The sequence below is a fragment of the Anabrus simplex genome, chromosome 2, assembly GCF_040414725.1.
Source record: "Anabrus simplex isolate iqAnaSimp1 chromosome 2, ASM4041472v1, whole genome shotgun sequence".
Classification (NCBI taxonomy): domain Eukaryota; kingdom Metazoa; phylum Arthropoda; class Insecta; order Orthoptera; family Tettigoniidae; genus Anabrus; species Anabrus simplex.
Window position 1 is genome coordinate 1482142 of NC_090266.1, and position 27833 is coordinate 1509974.

Genomic DNA, 27833 nt, shown 5'->3' on the forward strand with positions numbered 1-27833 from the left:
GCGGATAATTTAAAAAAAAAATTCTACAGCAGCCCTCTCTCGACGCTAATTGCATAAGATGGCGGCTATACATGACTCCTTAAGGGTGCTTACGCAAGATGGCTGCTATACACAGGTTCTTATGAGACGCCCTTGGGATGCTTGCGCAAGATGGCAGTTATACATGGCTCCTTATGAGATACCCTAGGGATGCTTGCGCAAGATAGCGGCTGATCTTATGGGACGGCTTAAGGGTCCTTGGACAAGATGGCTTGCGACGCCCTAAGGATGCTTGCGCAAGATGGCGGACACAAGATGGCAGCTATACATAACTCCTTATGAGACGCTTTAAGGGTGCTTGCGCAAGATAGTTGCTACTCTTAGCTTAGAGGCTAACGTGTCATGCTAGTTCGATTCATTAAATTTGGGGCTTAAATGCAAAATGTTAAATATATCGAAAACGGTGCACCGTAGAGCAAAACGGACAAAATTTTTCTGCCTAATACCTCGGTTCGCAGTATGAGGAACAAGAAAAACATAGTCTAATGATGAGATCAACGGTTCGGTTCCTACTTAGGCCCTTTGGCATTCACTCTGTTTTAGCTTGTATTGAAGCGAGTCTTCGTAACATGATCAGGTTTAGCTATGGTAGAGAGTATAACGTGCCGTGCAGGTTCGATTCATTAAATTTGGGGCTTAAATGCAAAATGTTAAATATCTCGAAAACGGACAAAATTTTTCCGCCTAATACGTAGGTTCGTAGTATCAGGAACAAGAAAAAACATAGTCTAATGATGAGATCAACGGTTCGATTCCTACTTAAGCCCTTTGGCATTCGCAGCTATCTATTTCCACAAGATGGTGGCTGCTCTTATGAGAAACAAGATGCCTTGAGACGTCCTAGGGATGCTTACGCAAGATGGCAGACACAAAATGGTGACTATACATAGCTCCTTATGAGACGGCCTAGGGGTGCTCGCACAAGATGGCGGCTACTCTTATGAAGAAAGCTAGCTTAGAGGCTACTGCGCAAGATAACAGCTGCTGTTATGCATGTGGTGGAGGGCAATTTGAAATTCTATGTGCTTAATCAACAGAGCACCCTGCTGCCCTCTTTAGCTGAAATGTGGTGGTGGATAATTTGAAAAATTCTTTTGACAGCTATCATCTTTAAAAACAATGGCGACTATACATAGGCTGTTAAGGTCTTATCATTCTCCTCCTCCTCCTCCTCCTCCTCCTCCTCCTCCTCCTCCTCCTCCTCCTTCTCTACCTCCTCCTCCGCCTCTTATGTCAAGGCATAGCTTTATATCGAACAAGTTTAAACCTGCATCGCGAAGGCAAGCGTGTGCAGCGATAACATTATTGTGCATGTTTAGACTTTCGAAACATAAGAAGAGTAGAATCAAACGCTGTACTCGATACGACATGTGATCAGAACATTGATTGATGCGTTCAGAAAAACAAAATAAGTGATCAAGACTAGAATCGAACAATGTACTCAATACATCATGTGTTTAGAATATGTCAGGGGATACGCTTGTTCTAAGATCAGATTGAAACATAACAAGACTAGAATAGAACACTGTAATCGATGTTGTTAACTTCAACATGTGATCAGAACATTGATTGATGTGTTCAGAACACAAAATAAGTGGTCATGACTAGAATCGAACACTGTACTCGATACAACATGTGATCAGAACATTGATCGATGTGTTCAGAACACGAAATAAGTGATCAAGACTAGAATCGAACACTGTACTCAATACAACATGTGTTTAGAACATGTTAGGGGGTACCCTTGTTCTAAGAAGATCAGAATGAAACATAACAAGACTAGAATCGAACACTGTTATCGATGTTGTTAACCTCAACATATGATCAGAACATTGTTTGATGTGTTCAACACACTGTACCCATACTGCGCAGCTAACTCGCTCGGTAAACGATATAGCCAAAGTATAACTTCAAATTATTTACCTTCCATCATTCGTCTTGTGTGTAAAAATCAGTCGAACAAGTTATCGCATAAACATGGCTGAAAAAAAATCGTGATAGGGTATGGAACCCAGGGGTTACATCTTATCAGAAGGGCAAAAAGGATGAAAGGACTCTTCCTCCTCCTTACCGCACATTCCTTGAAGGGCTAATTGGCTGAAGGGCTAATGGGCTAATGGGCTAAAGGGCTAATGGGCTAAAGGGCTAAAGGAGCAACAACCTCGTCGATCGCTATCAGCAAGAACGCTTGTACTTTGTTAAGTGTAGAAAATTAATCTTTATTTGTAAATGGTTTCATGTTCAGAACAAGGAATGGAAAACCCCCGAGGTGCGATGAGTTACGTTTTTCGAACTAGTGTTTGGAACACTGAACTTTTCAAGATGATAGCAGAGAGTTTAGCAATGTTCTGTTGTTGGATTTTAAATTCCGCGCTACAACATGCATAAGGTGGTAGCCTTGAGGTTTACCGCCGTAAAGATGGCAAGAGTGAGGTTAACAATGTTCTGTTGTTGGATTTTAAATTCCGCGCTACAACATGCATAAGGTGGCAGCCTTGAGGTTTACCGCCGTAAAGATGGCAAGAGTGAGGTTAACAATGTTCTGCTGTTGGATTTTAAATTCCGCGCTATAACATGCATAAGGTGGTAGCCTTGAGGTTTACCGCCGTAAAGATCGCAGCAGTGAGGTTAGCGACGCTATATTGTCCTTCAAAGTGAGGTTAGGGTTCGTCAAGAAGACAGTTGTCAAAAAAGCACGTGGCTATACTTACCAAACAAGAGCACGTGGCTGTGACGTCACGGTCACGTAATCAATCCTTAGCTCGACGTCGTTAAGAGCAGTATTAGGGTTAGCTATGCTTAAAAGTCTTGGGAACAGAGCAGCAGTATGAATTGCTATGTTTCAAAGCGTGTACACATGACCTATCGATTTTACATGCATCGACCATCGAACTAAACTTCATCCGCTAGATCGTGCTGCTATCTTAGCATAACCTATACCCATAAAATTAAAGTACAATGAATAGCCATGTTTCAAAGCGTGTACACATCACCTATCGATTTTGCACACATCGACTCTCGTACTAAACTTCTTCCGCTAGATTGTGCTGCTATCTTAGCATAACCTATACGCGTGAACTTAAGGTACAAAGAATAGCCATGTTTCAAAGCGTGTACACATTACCTATCGACTTCGCATGCAACAAATATTGTACTAAACTTCTTCCGCTAGGTTGTGCTGCTATCTTAGCATAACTTATACACATGAACTTAAAGTACGAAGAATAGCCATGTTTCAAAGCGTGTACACATTACTTATTGATTTTGCATTCATCGAATCTCGTACTAAATTTCTTCCGCTAGATTGTGCTGCTATCTTAGCATAACCTATACCCATGAACTTAAAGTACAATGAATAGTCATGTTTTAAAGCGTGTATGCATCAACTATCGATTTTGCATGTATCGACTCTCGTGCAAAACTTCTTCAGGTAGATTGTGCTGCTATCTCAGCATAACTAAGACGCATGAACTTAAAGAACAAAGAAGAGCTATGTCTCAAAACGTGTACACATTACCTATCGATTTTGCAAGCATCGACTCTCGTACTAAACTTCTTCCGCTAGATTGTGCTGCTATCTTAGCGTAACCTATACGCATGACCTTAAGGTACAAAGAATAGCCATGTTTCAAAGCGTGTACACATTACCTAACGACTTTGCATGCAACAAATATCGTACTAAACTTCTTCCGCTAGGTTGTGCTGCTATCTTAGCATAACTTATACACATGAACTTAAAGTACGAAGAATAGCCATGTTTCAAACCGTGTACACATTACTTATTGATTTTGCATTCATCGAATCTCGTACTAAATTTCTTCCACTAGATTGTGCTGCTATCTTAGCATAACCTATACCCATGAACTTAAAGTACAATGAATAGTCATGTTTTAAAGCGTGTACGCATCAACTATCGATTTTGCATGTATCGACTCTCGTGCAGAACTTCTTCAGGTAGATTGTGCTGCTATCTTAGCATAACTAAGACGCATGAACTTAAAGTACAAAGAATAGCCTTGTTTCAAAGCGTGTACACATTACCTAATGATTTTGCAAGCATCGACTCTCGTACTAAACTTCTTCCACTAGATTGTGCTAAAATCGTGTAAGTGTGCTGCTATCTTAGCATAACCTATCGATTTTACATGCATCGACTATCGCAAGCATAACTAAGACGCATGAACTTAAAGTACAAAGAATAGCCTTGTTTCAAAGCGTGTACAGATCACCCTGAACTTCTTCCGCCAGATTGTGCTGCTATCTTAGCATAACCTATACGTATGACTTTAAGGTACAAAGAATAGCCATGTTTCAAAGCGTGTACACATTACCTATCGACTTTGCATGTATCGACTCTCGTACAAAACTTCTTCCGCTAGGTTGTGCTGCTATCTTAGCATAACTCATACACATGAACTTAAAGTACAAAGAATAGCCTTGTTTCAAAGCGTTTTTACATTACCTAATGATTTTGCACGAAACGACTATCATACTAAACTTTTCCTACTAGATTGTGCTAAAATCGTGTAAGTGTGCTGCTATCTTAGCATAACCTATCGATTTTACATGCATCGACTATCGTACTAGACTTCTTCCGCTAGAGCATGTAGCAATCGCTTTTGTGTATCCCTAACCCATGTGCATGAACTTAAAGCATAAAAATGAGCTATGTTCTAAAGCGTGTACACATCACCTATCGATAATGTATGTATCGAATATCGTACTAAACTTCTCCTGCTAGAGCGTACGAGTATCGCTTGTGCGTGCACGAACTTAAAGCATAAAGAATAGCAATGTATAAAAATCTTGTAAACAAAGCAGCAGCATTACGTATAGTCAAGATTAAATGCGTGCACACATCATGTATCCATGACGCACACAGTACTAAACTTATTCCATTAGAATGTACAAAGTTCGCATGTGTTTGTACTGCTATCTTAGCATAGCCTATGTGCATGAACTTAAAGCATAAAGAATAGTTATGTGTAAAAAATCTTGTGAACATAGCAGAGTGTTAACTACGTAGGTGTAGACATTGAACTTTACATGCTGAGGCAACATACTACGTGACCGTGACGTCACAGCTACGTGCTCTTGTTTGGTAAATATAGCCACGTGCTTTTTTGACAGCTGTCTTCTTGACGAACCCTAACCTCACTTTGAAGGACAATAGAGCGTCGCTAACCTCACTGCTGCCATCTTTACGGCGGTAAACCTCAAGGCTACCACCTTATGCATGTTATAGCGCGGAATTTAAAATCCAACAGCAGAACATTGTTAACCTCACTCTTGCCATCTTTACGGCGGTAAACCTCAAGGCTGCCACCTTATGCATGTTGTAGCGCGGAATTTAAAATCCAACAACAGAACATTGTTAACCTCACTCTTGCCATCTTTACGGCGGTAAACCTCAAGGCTACAACCTTATGCATGTTGTAGCACGGAATTTAAAATCCAACAACAGAACATTGCTAAACTCTCTGCTATCATCTTGAAAAGTTCAGTGTTCCAAACACTAGTTCGAAAAACGTAACTCATCGCACCTCGGGGATTTTCCATTCCTTGTTCTGAACATGAAACCATTTACAAATAAAGATTAATTTTCTACACTTAACAAAGTACAAGCGTTCTTGCTGATAGCGATCGACGAGGTTGTTGCTCCTTTAGGCCTTTAGCCCATTAGCCCTTTAGCCCATTAGCCCTTCAGCCAATTAGCCCTTCAAGGAATGTGCGGTAAGGAGGAGGAAGAGTCCTTTCATCCTTTTTGCCCTTCTGATAAGATGTAACCCCTGGGTTCCATACCCTATCCAAGACCAACTACAATATATCAGACCTTAATGCAGCTATCGATATTAGCTAAAATGGCGTCCCGATCGGTTTGTTCAAATGTAAACATGAGTATGTGCGAAGCATCAGTTTAGTTCTTTCTGTTGGTTTGGTTTGATTAAGAAACGTTAGTGTAGTGATGTTTTTATTGAAATTTGGTTTAAAAACTGTTTTGATATATTAGGACGTGTCGATTGTATTGCATGCCTGGATGTAATTCACCTTACAGCAGATGCACTTACATTCAGATCAAGTGTACTTAATGCATCGTGACGATTTCGTAGTTACAAGTAGTTCATTAGGGTGCATTAAAACATTCTAGGATAAATTTGTCAATAGAGAGGATGTGTTCCGTGTACTTAATGAGCTGTGCTTTTTTTCGGATAAGAGCAAAACTCTGTGTTGGTGCCAATCCTAGTACATTTCTCAATTACTATACCTTTTGAGGATTTTAAAAGTGAGGTTATAAAAAGTGATAAAGCTATTTATTTTATCTGTGAATGAAGATTACATTCTCTTTGTTAAATAAGAGGACAAGGTATCAACTGATATACTGTCACTTACAGTACGTATTTACGTTGCCAACGATTTCGGTGTTAAAGTGCATTATACGAAAATGCATACGCTACCAGAAAATTTCAAATTGATTCTCCTATTGATTATCTGAAGTGAAACAGATGTAGCAGTTTGGTGGATCATTATCAGAATCATTGTTATGAGAGAATTGAAATTCGCGACAAGGTTTCGTTTCTAACAAATTTCTTGAACGAGGTAGGCTATTATATTTAAAAGCGTATGGTAATAGCAATGCCATTCAAATTAATGTATTTCTAAAACAAGTACTGATTTATAGGAAGAAGAATTATGGTCTGGAATAATTTGACAAGGGTGCCCCTTACTATATCTACACCAATTAGAATAATTTCCAACTTCTTTGAAATCACTTAAGAAAAGACTAGGTAGAAAATTGATACGTAATCTGCCACTTGGACGACAGCCCTAAATTCGGATCATTAGTGATGGATTAATTAATTGACTGAATTGAAACGCATAAAATATTCCCCCAGGACTGTTATTTTAGAATGTAGTCCTAAATTACCTATTTTCTTTACCATACTAGTTTACAGAAAATATTTATATTTTGAATTATCCACATACTGCTTATCTTAATTTAGGGTATTTCTAGATAGTATTGGTCTATTACCCAAAGTAAAGTGTTCTGTTCGTTATCATTGACAGCTTAGCAACTCAATACGATAATCAAAAGGTTATGTTTATGTATCACAGGCGTGTTTACATGGAACCGATGCGTCGGCCATGTTGTTTTTGTATTAAGGTCTGATATTATTGTAGATGGTCTTGCCCTATCACGATTTTTTTTCAGCCATGTTTATGCGATAACTTGTTCGACTGATTTTTACACACAAGACGAATGATGGAAGGTAAATAATTTGAAGTTATACTTTGGCTATATCGTTTACCGAGCGAGTTAGCTGCGCAGTATGGGTACAGTGTGTTGAACACATCAAACAATGTTCTGATCATATGTTGAGGTTAACAACATCGATTACAGTGTTCGATTCTAGTCTTGTTATGTTTCATTCTGATCTTCTTAGAACAAGGGTACCCCCTAACATGTTCTAAACACATGTTGTATTGAGTACAGTGTTCGATTCTAGTCTTGATCACTTATTTCGTGTTCTGAACACATCGATCAATGTTCTGATCACATGTTGTATCGAGTACAGTGTTCGATTCTAGTCATGATCACTTATTTTTTGTTCTGAACACATCAATCAATGTTCTGATCACATGTTGAAGTTAACAACATCGATTACAGTGTTCTATTCTAGTCTTGTTATGTTTCAATCTGATCTTCTTAGAACAAGCGTATCCCCTGACATATTCTAAACACATGATGTACTGAGTACATTGTTCGATTCTAGTCTTGATCACTTATTTTGTTTTTCTGAACGCATCAATCAATGTTCTGATCACATGTCGTATCGAGTACAGCGTTTGATTCTACTCTTCTTATGTTTCGAAAGTCTAAACATGCACAATAATGTTATCGCTGCACACGCTTGCCTTCGCGATGCAGGTTTAAACTTGTTCGATATAAAGCTATGCCTTGACATAAGAGGCGGAGGAGGAGGTAGAGAAGGAGGAGGAGGAGGAGAATGATAAGACCTTAACAGCCTATGTATAGTCGCCATTGTTTTTAAAGATGATAGCTGTCAAAAGAATTTTTCAAATTATCCACCACCACATTTCAGCTAAAGAGGGCAGCAGGGTGCTCTGTTGATTAAGCACATAGAATTTCAAATTGCCCTCCACCACATGCATAACAGCAGCTGTTATCTTGCGCAGTAGCCTCTAAGCTAGCTTTCTTCATAAGAGTAGCCGCCATCTTGTGCGAGCACCCCTAGGCCGTCTCATAAGGAGCTATGTATAGTCACCATTTTGTGTCTGCCATCTTGCGTAAGCATCCCTAGGACGTCTCAAGGCATCTTGTTTCTCATAAGAGCAGCCACCATCTTGTGGAAATAGATAGCTGCGAATGCCAAAGGGCTTAAGTAGGAATCGAACCGTTGATCTCATCATTAGACTATGTTTTTTCTTGTTCCTGATACTACGAACCTACGTATTAGGCGGAAAAATTTTGTCCGTTTTCGAGATATTTAACATTTTGCATTTAAGCCCCTAATTTAATGAATCGAACCTGCACGGCACGTTATACTCTCTACCATAGCTAAACCTGATCATGTTACGAAGACTCGCTTCAATACAAGCTAAAACAGAGTGAATGCCAAAGGGCCTAAGTAGGAACCGAACCGTTGATCTCATCATTAGACTATGTTTTTCTTGTTCCTCATACTGCGAACCGAGGTATTAGGCAGAAAAAGTTTGTCCGTTTTGCTCTACGGTGCACCGTTTTCGATATATTTAACATTTTGCATTTAAGCCCCAAATTTAATGAATCGAACTAGCATGACACGTTAGCCTCTAAGCTAAGAGTAGCAACTATCTTGCGCAAGCACCCTTAAAGCGTCTCATAAGGAGTTATGTATAGCTGCCATCTTGTGTCCGCCATCTTGCGCAAGCATCCTTAGGGCGTCTCAAGCCATCTTGTCCAAGGACCCTTAAGCCGTCCCATAAGATCAGCCGCTATCTTGCGCAAGCATCCCTAGGGTATCTCATAAGGAGCCATGTATAACTGCCATCTTGCGTAAGCACCCTTAAGGAGTCATGTATAGCCGCCATCTTATGCAATTAGCGTCGAGAGAGGGCTGCTGTAGAATTTTTCTTTTTAAATTATCCGCCACCACATTTCAAAGGTATCTAGCTAAAGATGGCAGCACTGCGGATGACAGGTGACGAATTTACATCTACTACGATAAAGAGGGCAGCACGGTGCTCTCTGTATTAAAGATGGCGGATGACAGCTGTCAAAAAAGCACATGGCTATGTTTACCAAACAAGAGCACGTGGAATTTTTCAATTTGCCGCCACCACATTTCAAAGGTATCTAGCTAAAGATGGCAGCACGGTGCTCTCTTGATTAAAGATGGCGGATGATAGCTAACAGAACTTTTCAAATTGTCCGCTACTACGTGCTTAAGGTAGTAGCCATAAAGAGGGCAGCACGGTGTTCTGTGGATTAAAGATGGCGGATGACAGGTGATGAAATTGCCCGCATGATAGTAGCACAGTGCTCTGTTGATTAAAGATGGCGGATGACAGCTGCACGTGGCTTTGTTTCCAAACAAGAGCACGTGGAATTTACCACCACCACATTTCAAACTAAAGAAGGCAGCACTGTGCTCTATAGATTAAAGATGGCAGATGACAGCTGTCAAAAAAGCACGTGAGTTTGTTTTCAAACAAGAGCATGTGGAATTTTTCAATTTGCCGCCACCACATAGAGGGCAGCACTGTTCTCTCTGGATTAAAGATGGCTGCTTGTCGAAAAGCATTTTTCAAATTATCCGCCACCACATTTCAAAGGTAAGTAGCTAAAGAGGGCAGCACTGTACTCTATAGATTAAAGATGGCGGATGACAGCTATCAAAAAAGCACGTAGCTGTCAAAAAGCACGTGGATTTGTTTATCTCGAGCTAGTGAGGTTAAGTTGGTAGCACTAAGGTTTAGGTCCGTCAAGATGGCAGCACTGCCGATGACAGGTGACGAAAGAGGGCAGCACGGTGCTCTGTAGTTTAAAGATGGCGGATGACAGCTGTCAAAAAAGCACGTGGCTGTCAAAAAGCATGTGGCTTTGTTTATCTCGCGCTAGTTAGGTTAAGTTGGTACTACTGAGGTTTAGGCCCGTCAAGATGGTAGTACTGAGGTTAGCGATGCGTTGTTGTCTGTCAAAAAGCACGTGGCTTTGTTTACAAATCTGTCAAAAAGCACGTGGCTGTCAAAAAAAACACGTGGCTTTGTTTACCTCATGCTAGTTAGGTTAAGTTGGTACCACTAAGGTTTAGGCCCGTCAAGATGGTAGTACTGAGGTTTGCGATGCGTTGTTGTTGATGAGAGCTGTCAAAAAGCACGTGGCTTTGTTTACAAATCTGTCAAAAAGCACGTGGCTGTCAAAAAGCACGTGGCTTTGTTTACCTCGCGCTAGTTAGGTTAAGTTGGCACTACTGAGGTTTAGGCCCGTCAAGATGGCAGTACTGAGGTTAGCGATGCGTTGTTGTCGATGACAGCTGTCAAAAAGCACGTGGCTTTGTTTACAAATTCAAATTTCCCGCGGGAGGTGGAGGAGACCTCTGGGAGGCCTCTGGCTGAGGTGGAGGTGGAGGAGGCATCTGGGAGGCCTCTGGCTGAGGTGGAGGTGGAGGTGGCCACTGGGAGCCTGAGGTGGAGGTGGCCGCCGAACCCGTGTATTATACTACTCCTTGCAATGCAACATACACTTGGCAAGGAGAACTTGGAGCTTAGAAAGTTCTCAGTTCTGGCTCTAACAGTCTTGTGTTCATAGAACACGGAACACTGGAATTACATGTACTGGATTGAAAATAATTACAAAATACAATAAGGACACTTATAATGGTGTGGAAAACTTGGCTCTCTAAGACCATTCTTGGATTTGACAGTCCTGTTTCTGTCTGAAAAAGATTGGATGAAATACATACCATGAAGCAAAATGTATAAAGACATAGATCTAGTCTAAACCGTTGCGCGTTCATGTACCTGGAACACTGGGAACACTTATATTGTTTGATAACACACTCGTTCAAATGAAAACACTTATAACCACATGAAATATTGGCGTTACAAGAACGTTTATGGGTTTGACTGTCCTGCTTCCCCTGACTAAACTAGTGAAATAAATATACATTGAATGTTAAAAATAAACTACTTGGTATTTAAAGTTCTGCTTTTAGGTTTCAAAAATTGTCATGTGTTCGTGGAACACAGAATAGAACTGCTGGTCCTGCTTCTGTCTACTGGAAACTAATGCATTAACCCAGTTGAAATTAATTGATTGAAGGTTTATACATCGAGAAGGACTCAAGACGTCGATGAAGAAGTGTGTAAATAAGGTTAGGGATGCTCTTTGTAAAGAAGGTTGCATCTGTACATAGAGAAAGTCTCCGTACTTTTCTTTACCAGATTAGAATTTTCTTCTGTAGAGTGCAGTGGGACTCTTACCTGGAGGTATGTTAAGAAATGTATATAGTGAAAATAATTTTATTGATGGTTTATAGATGTTAGTAATTTGCCTTTGTAAATGGCAAACACAAGTTGGTCTCGTCAAGAGATGATTTTGTTGGTAGTTTTTTTTTTCCTAGTTGTTTGTATATTTGCCCTTTGTAAATGGCAAACACGAGTGGTTACATCAAGTGATGATTTTTGTTGGTGTTTGTCACATATTTTTTCTTATTCTGAGAGTAAAGTCCTGGAATGAAACTTGCAGTGAATCTTTCATCATTGGAGTAAGGATGAACCTGGCATGCTACCCAAATTTAATTTCAGGGGTAAACAACAACAGGTAAGGTTGTAATGTAAGTCTGGAGCTTTGTCAGCCTGATGACCATTGCCTTGGGAGAGGGAGTTGCTCGTTGTTCTACAGAATTAATTATTGTTGCAATTGTTTTGCGGGTGGCGCCCATATCTTGTTATTTATACTTATCTTAGTCACCATTTATCAATTTGGTATTTTCAATAGCTTGCAGATGATACAATTGGCGCCCAACGTGGGGCCGAACAATATCCAGACTTGCTATATGACCTCGATAGGCACATTCGGTCCAGTGTTGTTTCAGTGAGCTTGTGTTAGGAGTTATGTATCGGTGTGTTGTCATGTTTTGAGTGCTATGTTTATCAGTGGAGCATGAAAACTAGTGAGAATAATAGTAATGTTATAAATTTGAGAAGAAGAGTAGTGCATAAAGGAAGTATGTCTGTTAATGATCAGGAGAGCAGCTCTGACACAAGCACACAAAGTTTTGATGATGGTAGTTCTCTGAGTGGAGATATGTCTATGGAAAAAGTGTATGGAATTGTAATGGGGGGTGAATGGGAACGTAGTGAGCTAAATCAAAGTAGCATGGGGGATAATAATGAGTTTATGAAGTTAATATTAGAGCAGTTGGCCAAATTGAGTGATCAAGGGAATAATTTGAGTAGTAAAATTACTAATCATGGGAAGGAATTAAGTGATAAAATTGAGAGTCAACAGCAGGAGTTGCATAGTTTTGGCAAGATGCTTACAGAGAAAATGGAAGAGAAGTTTTCAAGTATTAGCAGAAAATTATAGTGTGTTAAGGTTAATACAGAAAGGAGGTTTGAACTGGTGGAAGAGAAGGTTATGAAAATGGATGAGATTAAAATAAGGCAGGATGTTTTAGAGCAGGGCCTCTCAAACGCCCAAACTCTCACGCGTGCAGAGCACAGTGCATAGGCTCAGTGAAATAGATAAGCGCACGACAACAACATAATAATGGAGCAACCTGTTCCGAAGAAAGCAAAGACTTCCGAAAGTCCATTTCAATCGAACTGGGAACTTCCGTATTTTTTTTTTGTTTGTTTGTCGTGACGATAACGCCAAATGCTTAATCTGTGGGACGATAATTGCGTGCGTAAGAAAATCGTCTATTGAAAGACACTACAACAGACTACATTCGGAAAATTATTGTGAAATTATAGGAGACGTCAGAGAGAAAGAATTAAGGAAGTTGAAACAGCTTGAAGAAGAGCATTCTATATCCACAAATGAGGTTTGTTCCAGTACTGTAGCATTTTCATTTTGGTTACGGGTTCTGCATTTCTTAAAAATTATGTTTACATTCCTCTCAAACATGTATGTGTATTTCTAATTCACTTTTTAAATTTTTTTAATAACACTAGTAACGTTGTCCCATACAACTGTGCGTCTCCGCTCACCACACGTAAACATTTCGCAGTGGGGGAGAAACAGCAGTGAAGGTGAGGAACGCGGAGACAGGCCGAACGGGGAGACAGGTGTAGGGAGAGAGGAGTGGGGGGTCTGCACTCTGGTCAACCAAGCGAAGTCGTCTTTTGCACCGTGCACAGTGCATGCACCACGCGCATGCACCCTGAGAGGCCCTGTTTTAGAGAGTAAGGTTGAAAGCCAAATCACTCAATTCCAAAACCAACGTGTTCAGATAGAGAAGGACAAAAATGAATTTAGATCTATTCTTGAGGAGAAAGTGGAGGGCGTGAAGTTTAGTGTGACAGAAGAAATTCGAGGAATGAGAATGAATGTGGACAAAAGAATTAAGGAAACGAAAGAGAAAACTGAAAAGTTAGAGTGGGAATTAACTAATTTAAAGTTGAAGGGGGTAAACATGACCGAGGTAGCACAGCAGATTGAGGTGATCAAGGAAGTTGAGTTGCCACGGTTCAATAATAGGCAATTAGGTCCTATGGAATTTCTCAAGGTAGTTAAGTTAAACAAAGATTTGGGCTGTCAGATGGTATCACCCAGTGGGATACCGTAGAGGTTAAGATTTCTGAGGCTCTTATGGGGAAGGACAAACTCTGGTATGATGTATACAGGGAAACGATTACTAGCTTGAGTGAATTTGAGGTAGCCTTTAAGGCCTAATTTTGGAACAATGATATTCAAGGGAAAGCCAAAGACAAAATTAATTTTGGCAGATATAGTACTCAGGGAGGGGGTAGCATGACTCAATACTTCTTGGAGCATGTGTTACTAAATCAGAGCCTGAACTTAAATTCATCAGAACAGGATATAGTGAGAAGGATGTTGGGACATTTTTCTGAAGTAGTTCAGTTGGCAGCATGCATGCAGAGAATTGAAGAATGTACCTGCCGGCTCTGTGGTGGAAAATGCAACGGGTATCACCTCATCAACTGCACCTCAAGAACAATATCCATTAACGCACTCACTAAAGACTGGTAAAGAGGAACCGCATGCACTTACAACAGACGAGGCATGTTCAACAGTGTTGCAAACTAGACAGACAGAAGACTCTAGATCACTGTGCCCTGCAATATGCGATCTCAATACAGTGTCGCAAATTAAACAGGCATATGGCCTCTCATCACTGTGCGTTACAATATGTGTCTAAGGCAGAGATTAGCCTAAACATCCTCTCACAGATGGAACACATTAACAGACGAACACCACTGTACGGACCTGCCTACAAGCTGAAAGCTAGAATAGTCGTCTCCCAGTATGATCAGCAAACGCACTTAGGCCATCTATCTCTCTCGCCCCTTAAAAGCCACCCCATACGTGAGACATTGGATCAGCCTTCCATCATTATGAACATCAATATGTCACTGAGAAAAACGACCGCTTAAACGCACTCCCACAAATAGAACAACCAATGGGCCTACCCCCCTTATGTGTAACGCTACGCGACCCAAGAGAGGATTTAACCTAAAGAAGCTCCAAAGGAGTTTTATAAGAGGTCCCACAAACGGAACTGATGTCGATCCCCACTAAGACTGCTAGTGAGTACCTGACAATGACTATGTGACTGTGTACATTGTTACCTATGGAATTTAATTACCTATGTAACCTAATCATTTTGTATTATTGTGTGTATGGCCATTGGCTGAAATAAATTATTATAATTAAAGATGAGAGAAGAACAGCTCAAGGACAAAGAATTGAGAGAGATTAAACTATAATTGGAAGGAGAAGGAAGAGACATACTTCAGGGCAGTAAGAAATATAAGTTGATAGGGGACTTGGTGTCGAGAGAGGATTTTAAGGGGCATTGGAAGGTTGTAGTACCACAGTCCCTCAGGTCAGATATAATTTGGTTTTACCACATCGAGCTGGGTCACTTTGGAGCAGACAAGGTACTGGATGCCATACAGGAGAATTTCATCTGGAAGAATATGGGGAGAGACATTAGGAAGACTTTGGCAAAGTGTGATTCCTGTCAAAGAAGTAAACATCCTAACTGTCATCTGGAGGGCCCGAGGCAAGCGGTAGTGACGGATGGACCTGGAAAGTTGATTTGTGTAGATTTGTACGGTCCTCTTGTCAAAACTAAGTATGCATATCAGTACATATTTGTTGTTATTGACTCATTCACCAAGTATGTCAAATTGTATCCATTGCGTAAGGCCACCGCGAGGGCCTGTGTGGGGAAAATTCTGGAGAGATAGATACCAGAGTTCGGTAAACCAAAAAGAATCTTGTCGGATCATGGATCCCAATTTACTTCACGTATATGGAGGGGTGGACTGAGTGATTTTGGGGTTAGCGTACATTACTCTTCCATACGATATCCTTAGGGAATATGTCTGAGAGGGTAATGCGTGACCTAGGCCGCATGTTTCGCACATACATTAGCGAAAACCACAATTCTTGGTTTAACTACTTGGAAGATGTGGAACACTGCTGCAATGTAACAAAACATGACAGCACTGGATTAACATCAATTGAGCTGCAGTTGGGTCGTAAGCCTGAACGGGAATTGGCTAGGATTCTAGATCTTTTCACGGGCGAAGATGTACCAAAGGACTTGGTGATTGATTTAGCGAGGCAGAATTTAAGGAAGGCAGCTGATAGGAGGATGATGCAGCAAGGGAGGCATCATGGAGATAGTTTTGAAGTAGGGGAGGAGGTGTTTCTAAAGGTTCCACACATTTCATCTGCAGACAATAAGGAAACTCACAAGTTTTTTTTTTTAAATTGTATCAGGGACCTTACACAATACGTAAGAAAGTTGGCAATTGTGCTTATCACCTGTTGAATAACAAAGGTGACATGACTGGTAAATACAACATTCACAATCTTAAGAGGTATGTAAGGTGAGGTATTTTAATTTCAGATGTTCTGTGTATGTTAAGAAGAATGTGTGAATTTTCTTTAAAATCATGAGTGAGGTTGATAGGCTGTGTAGACTTCTGTTCTGAAAAGACTGTGATTTGCTCAGATGTAATGCAAATAAATCTTCAAAAATCAAGGGAAGGTACTGTAACTGTACAAATGTACGATCCCCAAATTTTTAAGTTAGGAAATTTTCGTAATATAGTTCGTAATACTGAAGTCATAAAAATCATGTAATTTTGTTCATTTATAATGTAAAAACATAATATTATAATAAGAATTTGTAGTAGGGAAATTTTGTATATGTTTAACTTCAATTTGTGTAAGTGTCTGCACATGGCATGGCAGTGTAGGTTGCTCAAGTATTGTGCAACACGGAAAAGAGTGGCTATATCAGGAAAGACGGTTGAAGTCAGTTGAAAGTGTTGTAAAAAAGTGGCTTGGAAACCCGGGGTACGGCAGGTAGTATAGGCTGAAGATTGGAGTTTACCTATGTGTATGTACATGAGTGGACGTTCTGTTATATCAGATAGCCAATACGAGGGCTTTGTTTTAAGCAAGGTTGGGTTGACCTGAAAGATGCGTGAAGAAGTACCTGTGAGAGCGTTTCTACCAGTAAACTTTTCGGAATGCTATAACCACAAGTAGCAAGCTTAAATACTGGAATAAATGTAAAAATGTTTAGTAAATCAGGAAAAACTCCAAACTCGAAACACTTGTTAAAAATAAAAGCTAGAGATTCAAAAATCAAATGTATTTTTCTTTTAATGATGTAATTAGATAACCAATAACAATCCCTACTCTTAGGGGTGATGGGAGACTGGAACGCAGTGGTAGGCCAAGGAAGAGAAGGTAGCACAGTAGGAGAATTTGGATTGGGACAAAGGAACGAAAGAGGAAGTCGGCTGGTTGAATTCTGCACTGACCATAATTTAGTGCTTGGCAATACTTGGTTCAAACACCACAAACGACGGCTGTATACGTGGACGAGACCTGGAGACACTGGAAGGTATCAAACAGACTTCATTATGATTAGGCAGAGATTCAGAAACCAGGTGTTGGATTGCAAAACTTTCCCAGGAGCAGACGTGGACTCTGACCACAACTTGTTGGTCATGAAATGCCATCTGAAGTTGAAGAAATTGAAGAAAGGAAAGAATGCAAAACGATGGGATCTAGACAAGTTGAAAGAAAAGAGTGTGATGGATTGTTTCAAGGAACATGTTGCACAAGGACTAAATGAAAAGGCCGAAGGAAACACATTAGAGGAAGAGTGGAGAGTCATGAAAAATGAAGTCAGTAGGGCTGCTGAAGAAATGTTAGGAAGGAAGAAAAGATCAACTAAGAATCAGTGGATAACTCAGGAGATACTAGACCTGATTGATGAACGACGAAAATACAAGAATGCTAGAAATGAAGAGGGCAGAAAAGAATACAGGCGATTAAAGAATGAAGTGGATAGAAAGTGCAAGGTAGCTAAGGAAGAATGGCTGAAGGAGAAGTGCAAGGATGTCGAAGGCTGTATGGTCCTGGGAAAGGTAGATGCTGCATACAGGAAAATCAAGGAAACCTTTGGAGAAAGGAAATCTAGGTGCATGAATATTAAGAGCTCAGATGGAAAGCCACTTCTAGGGAAAGAAGACAAAGCAGAAAGATGGCAGGAGCATATCCAACAGTTGTATCAAGGTAACGATGTAGATAATTTCGTTCTGGAACATGAAGGGGCTGTTGATGCTGATGAAATGGGAGACCGAATTTTGAGGTCAGAGTTTGACAGAGCTGTGAGTGACCTAAATAGGAACAAGGCACCTGGAATTGATGATATTCCCTCTGAATTACTGACCGCCTTAGGAGAAACCAGCATGGTAAGGTTATTTCATTTAGTGTGCAAGATGTACGAGACAGGAGAAGTCCCATCCGATTTTCGGCAGAATGTTGTTATACCTATTCCCAAGAAAGCCGGTGCTGACAGGTGTGAAAACTACCGCACTATTAGTTTAGTATCTCATGCCTGCAAAATTTTAACACGTATTATTTACAGAAGAATGGAAAAACAAGTTGAAGCTGAGTTGGGGGAAGATCAATTTGGCTTCAGAAGAAATGTAGGAACACGTGAAGCAATCCTGACTTTACGTCTGATCTTAGAGGATCGAATCAAGAAGGACAAGCCCACGTACATGGCATTCGTAGATCTAGAAAAGGCATTTGATGTTGATTGGACCAGGCTATTTATGATTCTGAAGATGATAGGGATCAGATACCGAGAACGAAGAATTATCTACAACCTGTATAAAAATCAGTCTGCAGTGATAAGAATCGAGGGCTTTGAAAAAGAAGCAGCAATCCAGAAAGGAGTGAGGCAAGGCTGCAGTTTGTCCCCTCTCCTTTTCAATGTGTACATAGAACAGGCAGTAAGGGAAATCAAAGAGAAATTTGGAAAGGGAATCATAGTCCAAGGAGAGGAAATCAAAACCTTGAGATTTGCGGATGATATTGTTATTTTATCTGAGACTGCTGAAGATCTCGAGAAGTTGCTGAATGGTATGGATGAAGTCTTAGGTAAGGAGTACAAGATGAAAATAAATAAGTCCAAAACAAAAGTAATGGAGTGCAGTCGAACGAAGGCAGGTGATGTAGGAAATATTAGATTAGGAAACGAAGTCTTAAAGGAAGTAGATGAATATTGTTACTTGGGTAGTAAAATAACCAATGATGGCAGAAGTAAGGAGGACATAAAATGCAGACTAGCACAAGCAAGGAAGAGCTTTCTTAAGAAAAGAAATTTGCTCACTTCAAACATTGATATCGGAATTAGAAAGATGTTTTTGAAGACTTTTGTGTGGAGCGTGGCATTGTATGGAAGTGAAACATGGACGATAACTAGCTCAGAAAGAAAGAAAATAGAAGCTTTTGAAATGTGGTGTTACAGAAGAATGCTGAAGGTGAGATGGATAGATCGAATCACGAATGAAGAGATACTGAATCAAATTGGTGAGAGGAGATCGATTTGGCTAAATTTGACGAGAAGAAGAGATAGAATGATAGGACACATCTTAAGACACCCAGGACTTGTTCAGTTGGTTTTTGAAGGAAGTGTAGGTGGCAAGAACGGTAGGGGTAGACCAAGGTATGAATATGACAAACAGATTAGAGCAGATGTAGGATGCAATAGTTACGTAGAAATGAAAAGGTTAGCACAGGATAGGGTGGCATGGAGGGCTGCATCAAACCAGTCTATGGCCTGATGACTCAAACAACAACAACAACAGTATGTTCAGAAAATTTCTATATATCTGACCATCAATATTATTATTATTATTATTATTATTATTATTATTATTATTATTATTATTATTATTATTAATGTTCTTACATCTTCAGAAAATAACATGATTTTCAATACTTTTATATTACAAATTATTTTATGAAAATTTCCTAACCTAAAATCAGGCTATCGTCATTTGCGAAAATTTCCTAAACTAAAATCCGGAAGTGTACCTATGTACGGTTAGAAATTTTTTTTTTTGATTTTTTTTTTATTATTATTATTTTTTTTTTTTTTTTCAGCCTGTCGCCTGGGATGTGGCAAGGTTGCATAGTTAATAGTTTACACAGACAGCAGCATACACCAGTTGTTTTACATGGCCCCAAAGAAAAAATCCAAGGGTGTAAGATCGGGCAATCTCACCGGGCAGGTCCTCCGCTTCCTAACCATTTATCAGGAAAAGTCATATGGAGATAGTTCTGGAAGATCGCCATCATATTAGAGCCACATCCCGTAGCAGTCAAGGAGTGGCACATGTTCCTAGAATAGTGGTAGTTCATCACATCAGAGATCCCTCATAGAAATGGGGATGCTACACTATACGTTCACAACACACTGTACGTGAAAGGCTCCCTGTCGTACCCAGTGGAGATAATTCACAGTCCAGTAATACATATTATGGAGATTAACGATTTCATTGTTGTGAATCATGCTTCACCCGTATATTATATAAGATGGTCACCAACGAGGCAGGATTAGTGTCCACATACTGTAGGGTCCATGAAAGAATATCACTCGGACTTCAAAATCATGACCATGGGGATCCCGACGTAAGTGCAGATGGTACAGGTGAAACCGCTGGGTATGCAATATCTGCGCAAGAGATGCCCGGCGTATGTTCGTCTCCTTTGCAATGGCCGATGTGCTAGTGTGAGGGTTATGCCAGATAGCGTCCAAGACAACCTCTTCATTGCAAGCAGACGTCACAGGATGATCTCAAAAAGAGCGTGTCCTTCCCAGGGACTCAGTAGGCTACAGACGTCTTGCTACACTCTGTAGTGTCATGCCTATCAGTCGTCGTCTATCCGTATAGCGTTCTTGATACTGGCATTGTGCCTGGTATGCAATCTGCCTAGCTTCTCCATAGATAATGAGTTACATCTTACTGGAATACATCACTAGGCAGTGAATAAGCTTTGTGTTATGCTGTGACTTGCCTCTAAGGAGGGGAGTTCGCGCAGCTACATACCTACATGCCATCGCATGTTGTTATTGGTCCCATGGGGCACAGTTTGCCCTACCTATGGTCCGCAAAGCTTGAAAAATATACAACGTAGCCAACTGGTTGCCTGCGTCCTAGCCAAAGACCATCACGTCCCCATCCTCATCCAATGCCACGATACATATGGCCTTTTAAGGGGAAAAATATAGAAATCAGGCTGTGGAAGCTATAAAACATGCAACCTTTGCCACATCCCCGTTAATTGGCAATTTAAAAAACAAAAACCTTGTGTGGTGTTCAATCCGTTGAGCAATGTCCACTACCACATCTCGCACCTTGTCTAGCTATGTGACCTACTGCGAGGCTTGATATACAGCCCGCAGTTTCCAGCTTATACAATAACTGCTCCTGGGGCCTATTCCACAAAAGTATGGTCTTGTACATTACAAGTTACTAGCGTGGGTTCTTGTAATGTATGGAGTTGTACATTTCTGTTCCACAAAAGATTGATAGTCTCTTGTATATTACCAGTGAATTGTTACAAGTTTTACAAGTGACGACATATCAATAAACATACTACGTCATAGCATGAATCAGCTGTTTATCTTCGTATTCCATTCGTTGAACTAAGTTATGCTTGCCTCATTTATCGTAATATCGTATTTTACTGTAACTTACGCAGCAAAGATTGAAATAACTAATATTCCTGTGAATTTTTTAATGCTACGATGTTATTTTCCAGTTTATTTCTTTGATGATAGGAAATTACTCCGTTATTATCACCCATTCTGTTCTTCCGCGATCCTCGCGTATGTTCTACGAGAGTCTAACATACCTACCTTGGTCTGTCATTAGGAATCAGATGCCGCTAATAACGATATTCGGCCGCCAAACTTAATTGTTACGAAATTGCAAACTCTGCATGAATTGTTAAAATGATGTCAAGAGAAACAAAGTTATTCATTTTGAAGGAAATAGAAGGTAGGAAAGATATTCGTTTCAGTGGATTCAGCGAGAGTCTGAAAAAACAAGACAAAATAAATGGTTGGATGGAAATATTTGACTCGGGAAAAGCTCATGGAGCTTTTGAGGGGAAAAGTTGGACGTATGTAAGAGATATTCTGCTCATTAATGATTCCAGGAATGTCCTTCTTGGAATATGTTTTTTTCAGTATTTTCAGGCCAACAAACAATTTGAGGAAATTTTATATCATTTTTTGCAGCTACCACAGACCGAAGATTTTGCCATTCCCAGCATATCTGCAGTACCATGGTACTGACCACCATTTCCTAGCCAATGTAATGTTGTTAGTAAATGTTGTTTAGCAGAGAGAGATTTATTTCTGTTCGTAGGATATTTTAAGCTATGGCCAATATCTATCAAAAGTTCTTCCACTTGTATTGTGCTTAACCTAAAACGTTCATTGTATTCAAATACAGTGTTAAACTGGAAGTTTATTCTTTCCCTGTACAGACGATAGTTTTTCATTTTCATCACCATCACTATCACTACTGCTAGACCACATATTTATCAAAATGTATCCAAAATAAGCGTATTTAAATAGCACTAGTACATTTATATATTATTGTCCTTTCACTGGTAGAGAATTCTTCTCAATTCGCTAGTAAGTTACAAGTACTAGCACTTTTGTGGAACACGCCTATAAAAATTCACTAGTAATTTGTAAGTATGGAGTAGTAAAGTACAACTGTAGAAAATTCTTTTGTGGAACAGAAACTCTGGTATTTGTACAAGTTACTAGAGAATTTACTTGTAATGTACAAGACCATACTTTTGTGGAACAGGCCACTGGTCTGTGTGCTCACCTCCTGTTGTAAAGTACGTGTTCTTTCTACCTGTGCTCATTTCACAGGTTTATTGATGTACCCACAATGAATTAATAGTTGTGTTCATGATTCCTACTGTCCTCTAGCCCAAAACCACACATCTTGTTTTATTACCCCAGTTTAGGCAAAGGAACTGATGTTCAGAACTGTAGTAAAAGCAGTAGAATGCAAAAACTAGATCACAAGGGGCTAGATACCAGGTGTATGCATACGTTTTTGGCAGCTTTAGTGGTAAGGAATGGTTCATGGTGTGGGTTACTGTAGTCACGTCCTAGATTGTGAACCATGGGCAACTGCTGAGTGGCTTACTAAGTGATCCTGAGAGTCGGGATACCAGCTGCTATGGAATGGGAGTGAGCATCTCGGACATATTCTGAGTCGTGGTCCCCCTTGTGCTCAGGCCGCTAGGACTACACAATTCACTGGTGGTCCATAACCCATTAGAGGAGAGATCCTCACTTGCACTATGTGTAAGTAGGGTAACATCCTGCTTCATGAATTTACCAAGCTCAGAACATTTTAAGCAAGCCTCGGACCTATGGGAGTAATGGAGTCCCACTCCCATTTGACAGGCGAGGGACTCCGTGAAAACAACTTGGCGAATGAAATGGAATTCGATGGGGGGGCTATCAATATTAATGGAGCTTATGGAAGAAAGAAAGTAGAACTGGCTGAGTCTGCAAAGAGGATGCATCCGGATGTGCTAGGAGTAAGTGATATTCAGGTAATGGGAGATAACGAGGAAGGAGATTATAAAGTGTACTTGAGGGGTGTTAGAAAGGGAAGGCCATAATCTGGGGTAGGGCTCTTTATCAGGAATACCATTGCACGCAACAGAGTTTCTGTTAGGCACGTAAATGAGCGAATGATGTGGGTAGATTTGTCACTTGGAGGATTTTTTTTTTTTTTTGCTAGTTGTTCCACGTCGCACTGACACAGATAGGATGTAAGTCCTAACTTTGTGAATTCTATTGTATTGAATAAGTTGATCCTAATAAATTTTGGTAATATCTTAAATTAATTGACAGATAGGTCTTACGGCGATGATGGGACAGGAAAGGACTAGGAGTGGGAAGGAAGCGGCCGTGGCCTTAATGAAGGTACAGCCCCAGCATTTGCCTGAAGTTAAAATGGGAAACCACGGAAAACCATTTTCAGGGCTGCCAACAGTGGGGTTTGAACGTACTACCTCCCGAATGCTGGATACTGGCCACACTTAAGCGACTGCAGCTATCGAGCTTGGTACTTGGAGGAATTAGGACTAGAATTGCTTCTGGGTATTCAGCATGTGAGGGTGCAGATGAGGATGAAGTTGAAAAGTTTTAGAAGCATTGAGTGACATCATGGTCAGGGTCAACAGCAAGGATAGAATAGTGCTAATGGGCAATTTCAATGCGAGAGTTGGAAATAGAACTGAAGGATACAAAAGGGTGATGGGGAAGATATAGAAGCTAATGGGAATGGGAAGCGTTTGCTGGACTTCTGTGCTAGTATGGGTTTAGCAGTTACGAATACATTCTTCAAGCATAAGGCTATTCACCGCTACACATGGGAGGCTAGGGGTACCAGATCCATAATAAACTCTATCTTAACCAACTTCGAATTCAGGAAATATGTTAGGAATCTACAAGTTTTCTGGGGATTTTTCGATGATACAGACCACTATCTGATCTGTAGTGAACTAAGTATATTTAGGCCTAGGACAGAGAAAGTGAAATCTGTCTGCAAACGAATAAGGGTAGAAAATCTCCAGGACGAAGAAATTAGACAGAAGTCCATGTATATGATTAGTGAGAAGTTTCGAACAGTAGACAGTAAGCAAGTTCAGGATATAGAAAGTGAATGGGTGGCATACAGGGATGCTGTGATAGAAACAGCAAGGGAATGCCTAGGAACAACTGTGTGTAAAGATGGGAAAAGGCGAACATCTTGGTGGAATGATGAAGTGAGAGCAGCTTGTAAACGTAAAAAGAAGGCTTATCAGAAATGGCTCCAAACAAGGGCCCAGGCAGACAGGGATTTGTACATAAATGAAAGAAACAGAGCGAAACAAATAGTTGTTGAATTCAAAAAGAAGTCATGGGAAGATTTTGGTAATAACGAGGAAAGCCTAGGTCAAGCAGCAGGGAAACCTTTCTGGACAGTAATAAAGAATCTTAGGAAGGGAGGGAAAAAGGAATTGAACAGTGTTTTGAGTAATTCAGGTGAACTCATAATAGATCCCAGGGAATCACTGGAGAGGTGGAGGGAATATTTTGAACATCTTCTCAACGTAAAAGGAAATCATTCTGGTGGTGTTGCGAACAGCCATGCTCATGAGGAGGAGGAAAATGATGTTGGTGAAATTATGCTTGAGGAAGTAGAAAGGATGGTAAATAAACTCCATTGTCATAAAGCAGCAGGATTAGATGAAATTAGACCTGAAATGGTGAAGTATAGTGGGAAGGCAGGGATGAAATAGCGTCATATAGTAAGATTAGCATGGAGTGTTGGTAAGGTACCTTCAGATTGAACCTATCTATAAGCAAGGGAACAGGAAGGATTGCAACAACTAATGAGGTATCTCATTGATTAGTATACCAGGCAAAGTATTCACTGGCATCTTGGAAGGGAGGGTGCGATCAGTTGTTGAGAGGAAGTTGGATGAAAACCAATGTGGTTTTAGATCAAAGAGAAGCTGTCAGGATCAGATTTTCAGTATGCGCCAGATAACTGAAAAATGCTATGAGAGGAATAGGCAGTGGTGTTCATGTTTCATAGATCTAGAGGAAGCTTATGACAGGGTACCGAGGGAAAAGATGTTCGCCATACTGGGGGACTATGGAATTAAAGGTAGATTATTAAAATCAATCAAAGGCATTCATGTTGACAATTGGGCTTCGGTGAGAATTGATCGTAGAATGAGTTCTTGGTTCAGGGTACTTACAGGAGTTGGACAAGGCTGGAATCTTTCACCTTTGCTGTTCGTAGTTTACATGGATCATCTGCTGAAAGGAATAAAATGGCAGGAAGGGATTCAGTTAGGTGGAAATGTAGTAAGCAGTCTGGCCTATGCTGATGATTTGGTCTTAATGGCAGATTGTGCCGAAAATCTGCATGGAACTTGAAAATAGGTTCAATGAGTATGGTATGAAAATTAGCCTTTCGAAGACTAAATTGATGTCATTAGGTAAAAAATTCAACAGAATTAAATGTCAGATTGGGGATACAAAGCTTGAACAGGTCAATAATGTCAAGTATTTAGGTTGTGTGTTCTCCCAGTATGGTAATATAGTAAGTGAGATTGAATCAAGGTGTCGTAAAGCTAATGCAGTGAGCTTGCAGTTGTGATCAACAGTATTCTGTAAGAACGAAGTCAGCTCCCAGATGAAACTATCTTTACATCGGACTGTTTTCAGACCAAATTTGCTTTACGGGAGCGAAAGCTGAGTGGACTCAGGATATCTTATTCATAAGTTAGAATTAACAGACATGAAAGTAGCAAGAATGATTGCTGGTACAAACAGGTGGGAACAATGGCAGGAGGGTATTCAGAATGAGGAGATAAAGGCTAATTTAGAAATGAACTCGATGGATGAAGCTGTACACATAAACCAACTTTGGTGGTGGGGTTATGTGAGGCGATGGAGGATGATAGTTTACCTAGGAGAATAAATGGACTCTGCTATGGAGGGTAAGAGAAGTAGAGGTAGACCAAAGCGACGATGGTTAGCCTCAGTTTCTAACGATTTAAATATAAGAGGTATAGAACTAAATGAGGCCACAACACTAGTTGCAAATCAAGGATTGTGGCAACGTTTAGTAAATTCACAGAGGCTTGCAGTCTGAACGCTGAAAGGCATAAAAGTCTGTAATGATAATGTGTGTATGTATGTAGTGGTAAGGAAAATGCGTAATTTTCATGGGAAATTAATTTTTTATTCATACAAAATATTGGTCATCGGCTTCTACACACTTCACCCATCTTTCAGGTAAGTTATGAATACCATGCCAGAAAAACTGCTTGTCTTTCACAGCAAACAATTCGTCAAGCCATTTTCCAACTTCCTCGAAATTGCTGAAGTGCTGCTCTGCGAGCACGTGCCCCACTGATGCGAAGAGGTGATAGATGGCGCCAGGTCAAGGCAGTGCGGCAAGTGCGGGACCCAAGCGATTTCAAGGTGCCTTTCACTGGATTTTCTGTGTAACAAAATCACTTTGCCATGTCTTCTGGCCCATTCCGGTCATCTTTCAATCAATGCGTGGTTTAAATTAATCTTTTGTTGGCGACAGCATTTTGCATTACCAGTTTCACCGGGCTTCATGAGTTCATAATAAACAATACTGCTGTGGTCACACCAGACACAAAGCATGGTCCTTTTGCCAAAGCAATTTGGCCTTGGTGTTGAAGGACCCACTTCACCAGGTGAGAGCCACGATTTTCTCTGCTTCGGGTTTTCAAAATAAATCCATTTTTCATTATCCCTCAGAATATGGTACAGAAATGATATTCTTTCATGGTGTTGAAGCAGCATTTCACAAGTGACTTTGCGATTTTCCATTTGCCGTTCATTCAAATGGTGTGGGACCCATTTACCGATTTTACTGATTATCCCCATTGCTCATAAATCTCTGCTGATTGTTTCGCGTGACACATTTAATGCTTGTGCCAACTGCTCATCTTTGCACTTTTGTGGTCTACCAGAGCACGCACTGTCTTTCATATTGAAATCACCACGTTTAATTTGTCAAAACCATGTGTCACATGTTCTAATCCATGAAGTGTGTTCGCCATATGTTTCCAGCAGCAAACGATGAATTTCCACAGCCATTTTATTTTGATTAAATAAGAAAAGCAACGCGTGCCTCAAATGTTCTTTTTCAGGCACAAACGTCAACATGATCATTGAGCGATACAACACAGACCTTAGTGTTTGGCGGAGTCACCTTGTGTGTGCTAGTAGGTTAATATTAGATGAACAAACTGATCTATATGTCAAATTCATATGCTGCGTACTGTTTGCTCTTAGTGAAACCGGAAAAGACTTATGCATATACCTGGTACATTCATACATTTTCTAGCATAAAGAGTGTAAACCTCACCTCTTACAATTTTATGTTCATAGATAGCTGTGTAATCTCAAGTTATAACTTAAAATTTCAAAATGTGACTTACCAATGAAGTGCTCAAGCTGCTGCAGAAGGCGTATTCTTGTTGCTCGATCATTGGAAGTGAAAAGCTTTACAACACACGGTACAATCTTCTTTTGATATTCAACTTCATTCAGCAAACGACCAAGCTAAAATGGGAACTGATCAATTACTGACAATGTACTGAATGAGAGACAGAGTCCTGCACTAGCAGTTAA

The 27833-nt window shown here is 40.2% G+C and overlaps 1 protein-coding gene across 1 annotated transcript in view; it reads right to left on the reverse strand.

Moving 5' to 3' along the window:
• Positions 1 to 27833, reverse strand: part of yata (N-terminal kinase-like protein yata) — an 882319-nt gene that overhangs the window by 592066 nt on the left and 262420 nt on the right. Inside the window, exon 7 of the mRNA XM_067140315.2 lies at positions 27641 to 27764. Coding sequence (XP_066996416.2) covers positions 27641 to 27764 — 124 coding nt within the window. The remainder of the gene's footprint in view (positions 1 to 27640; positions 27765 to 27833) is intronic.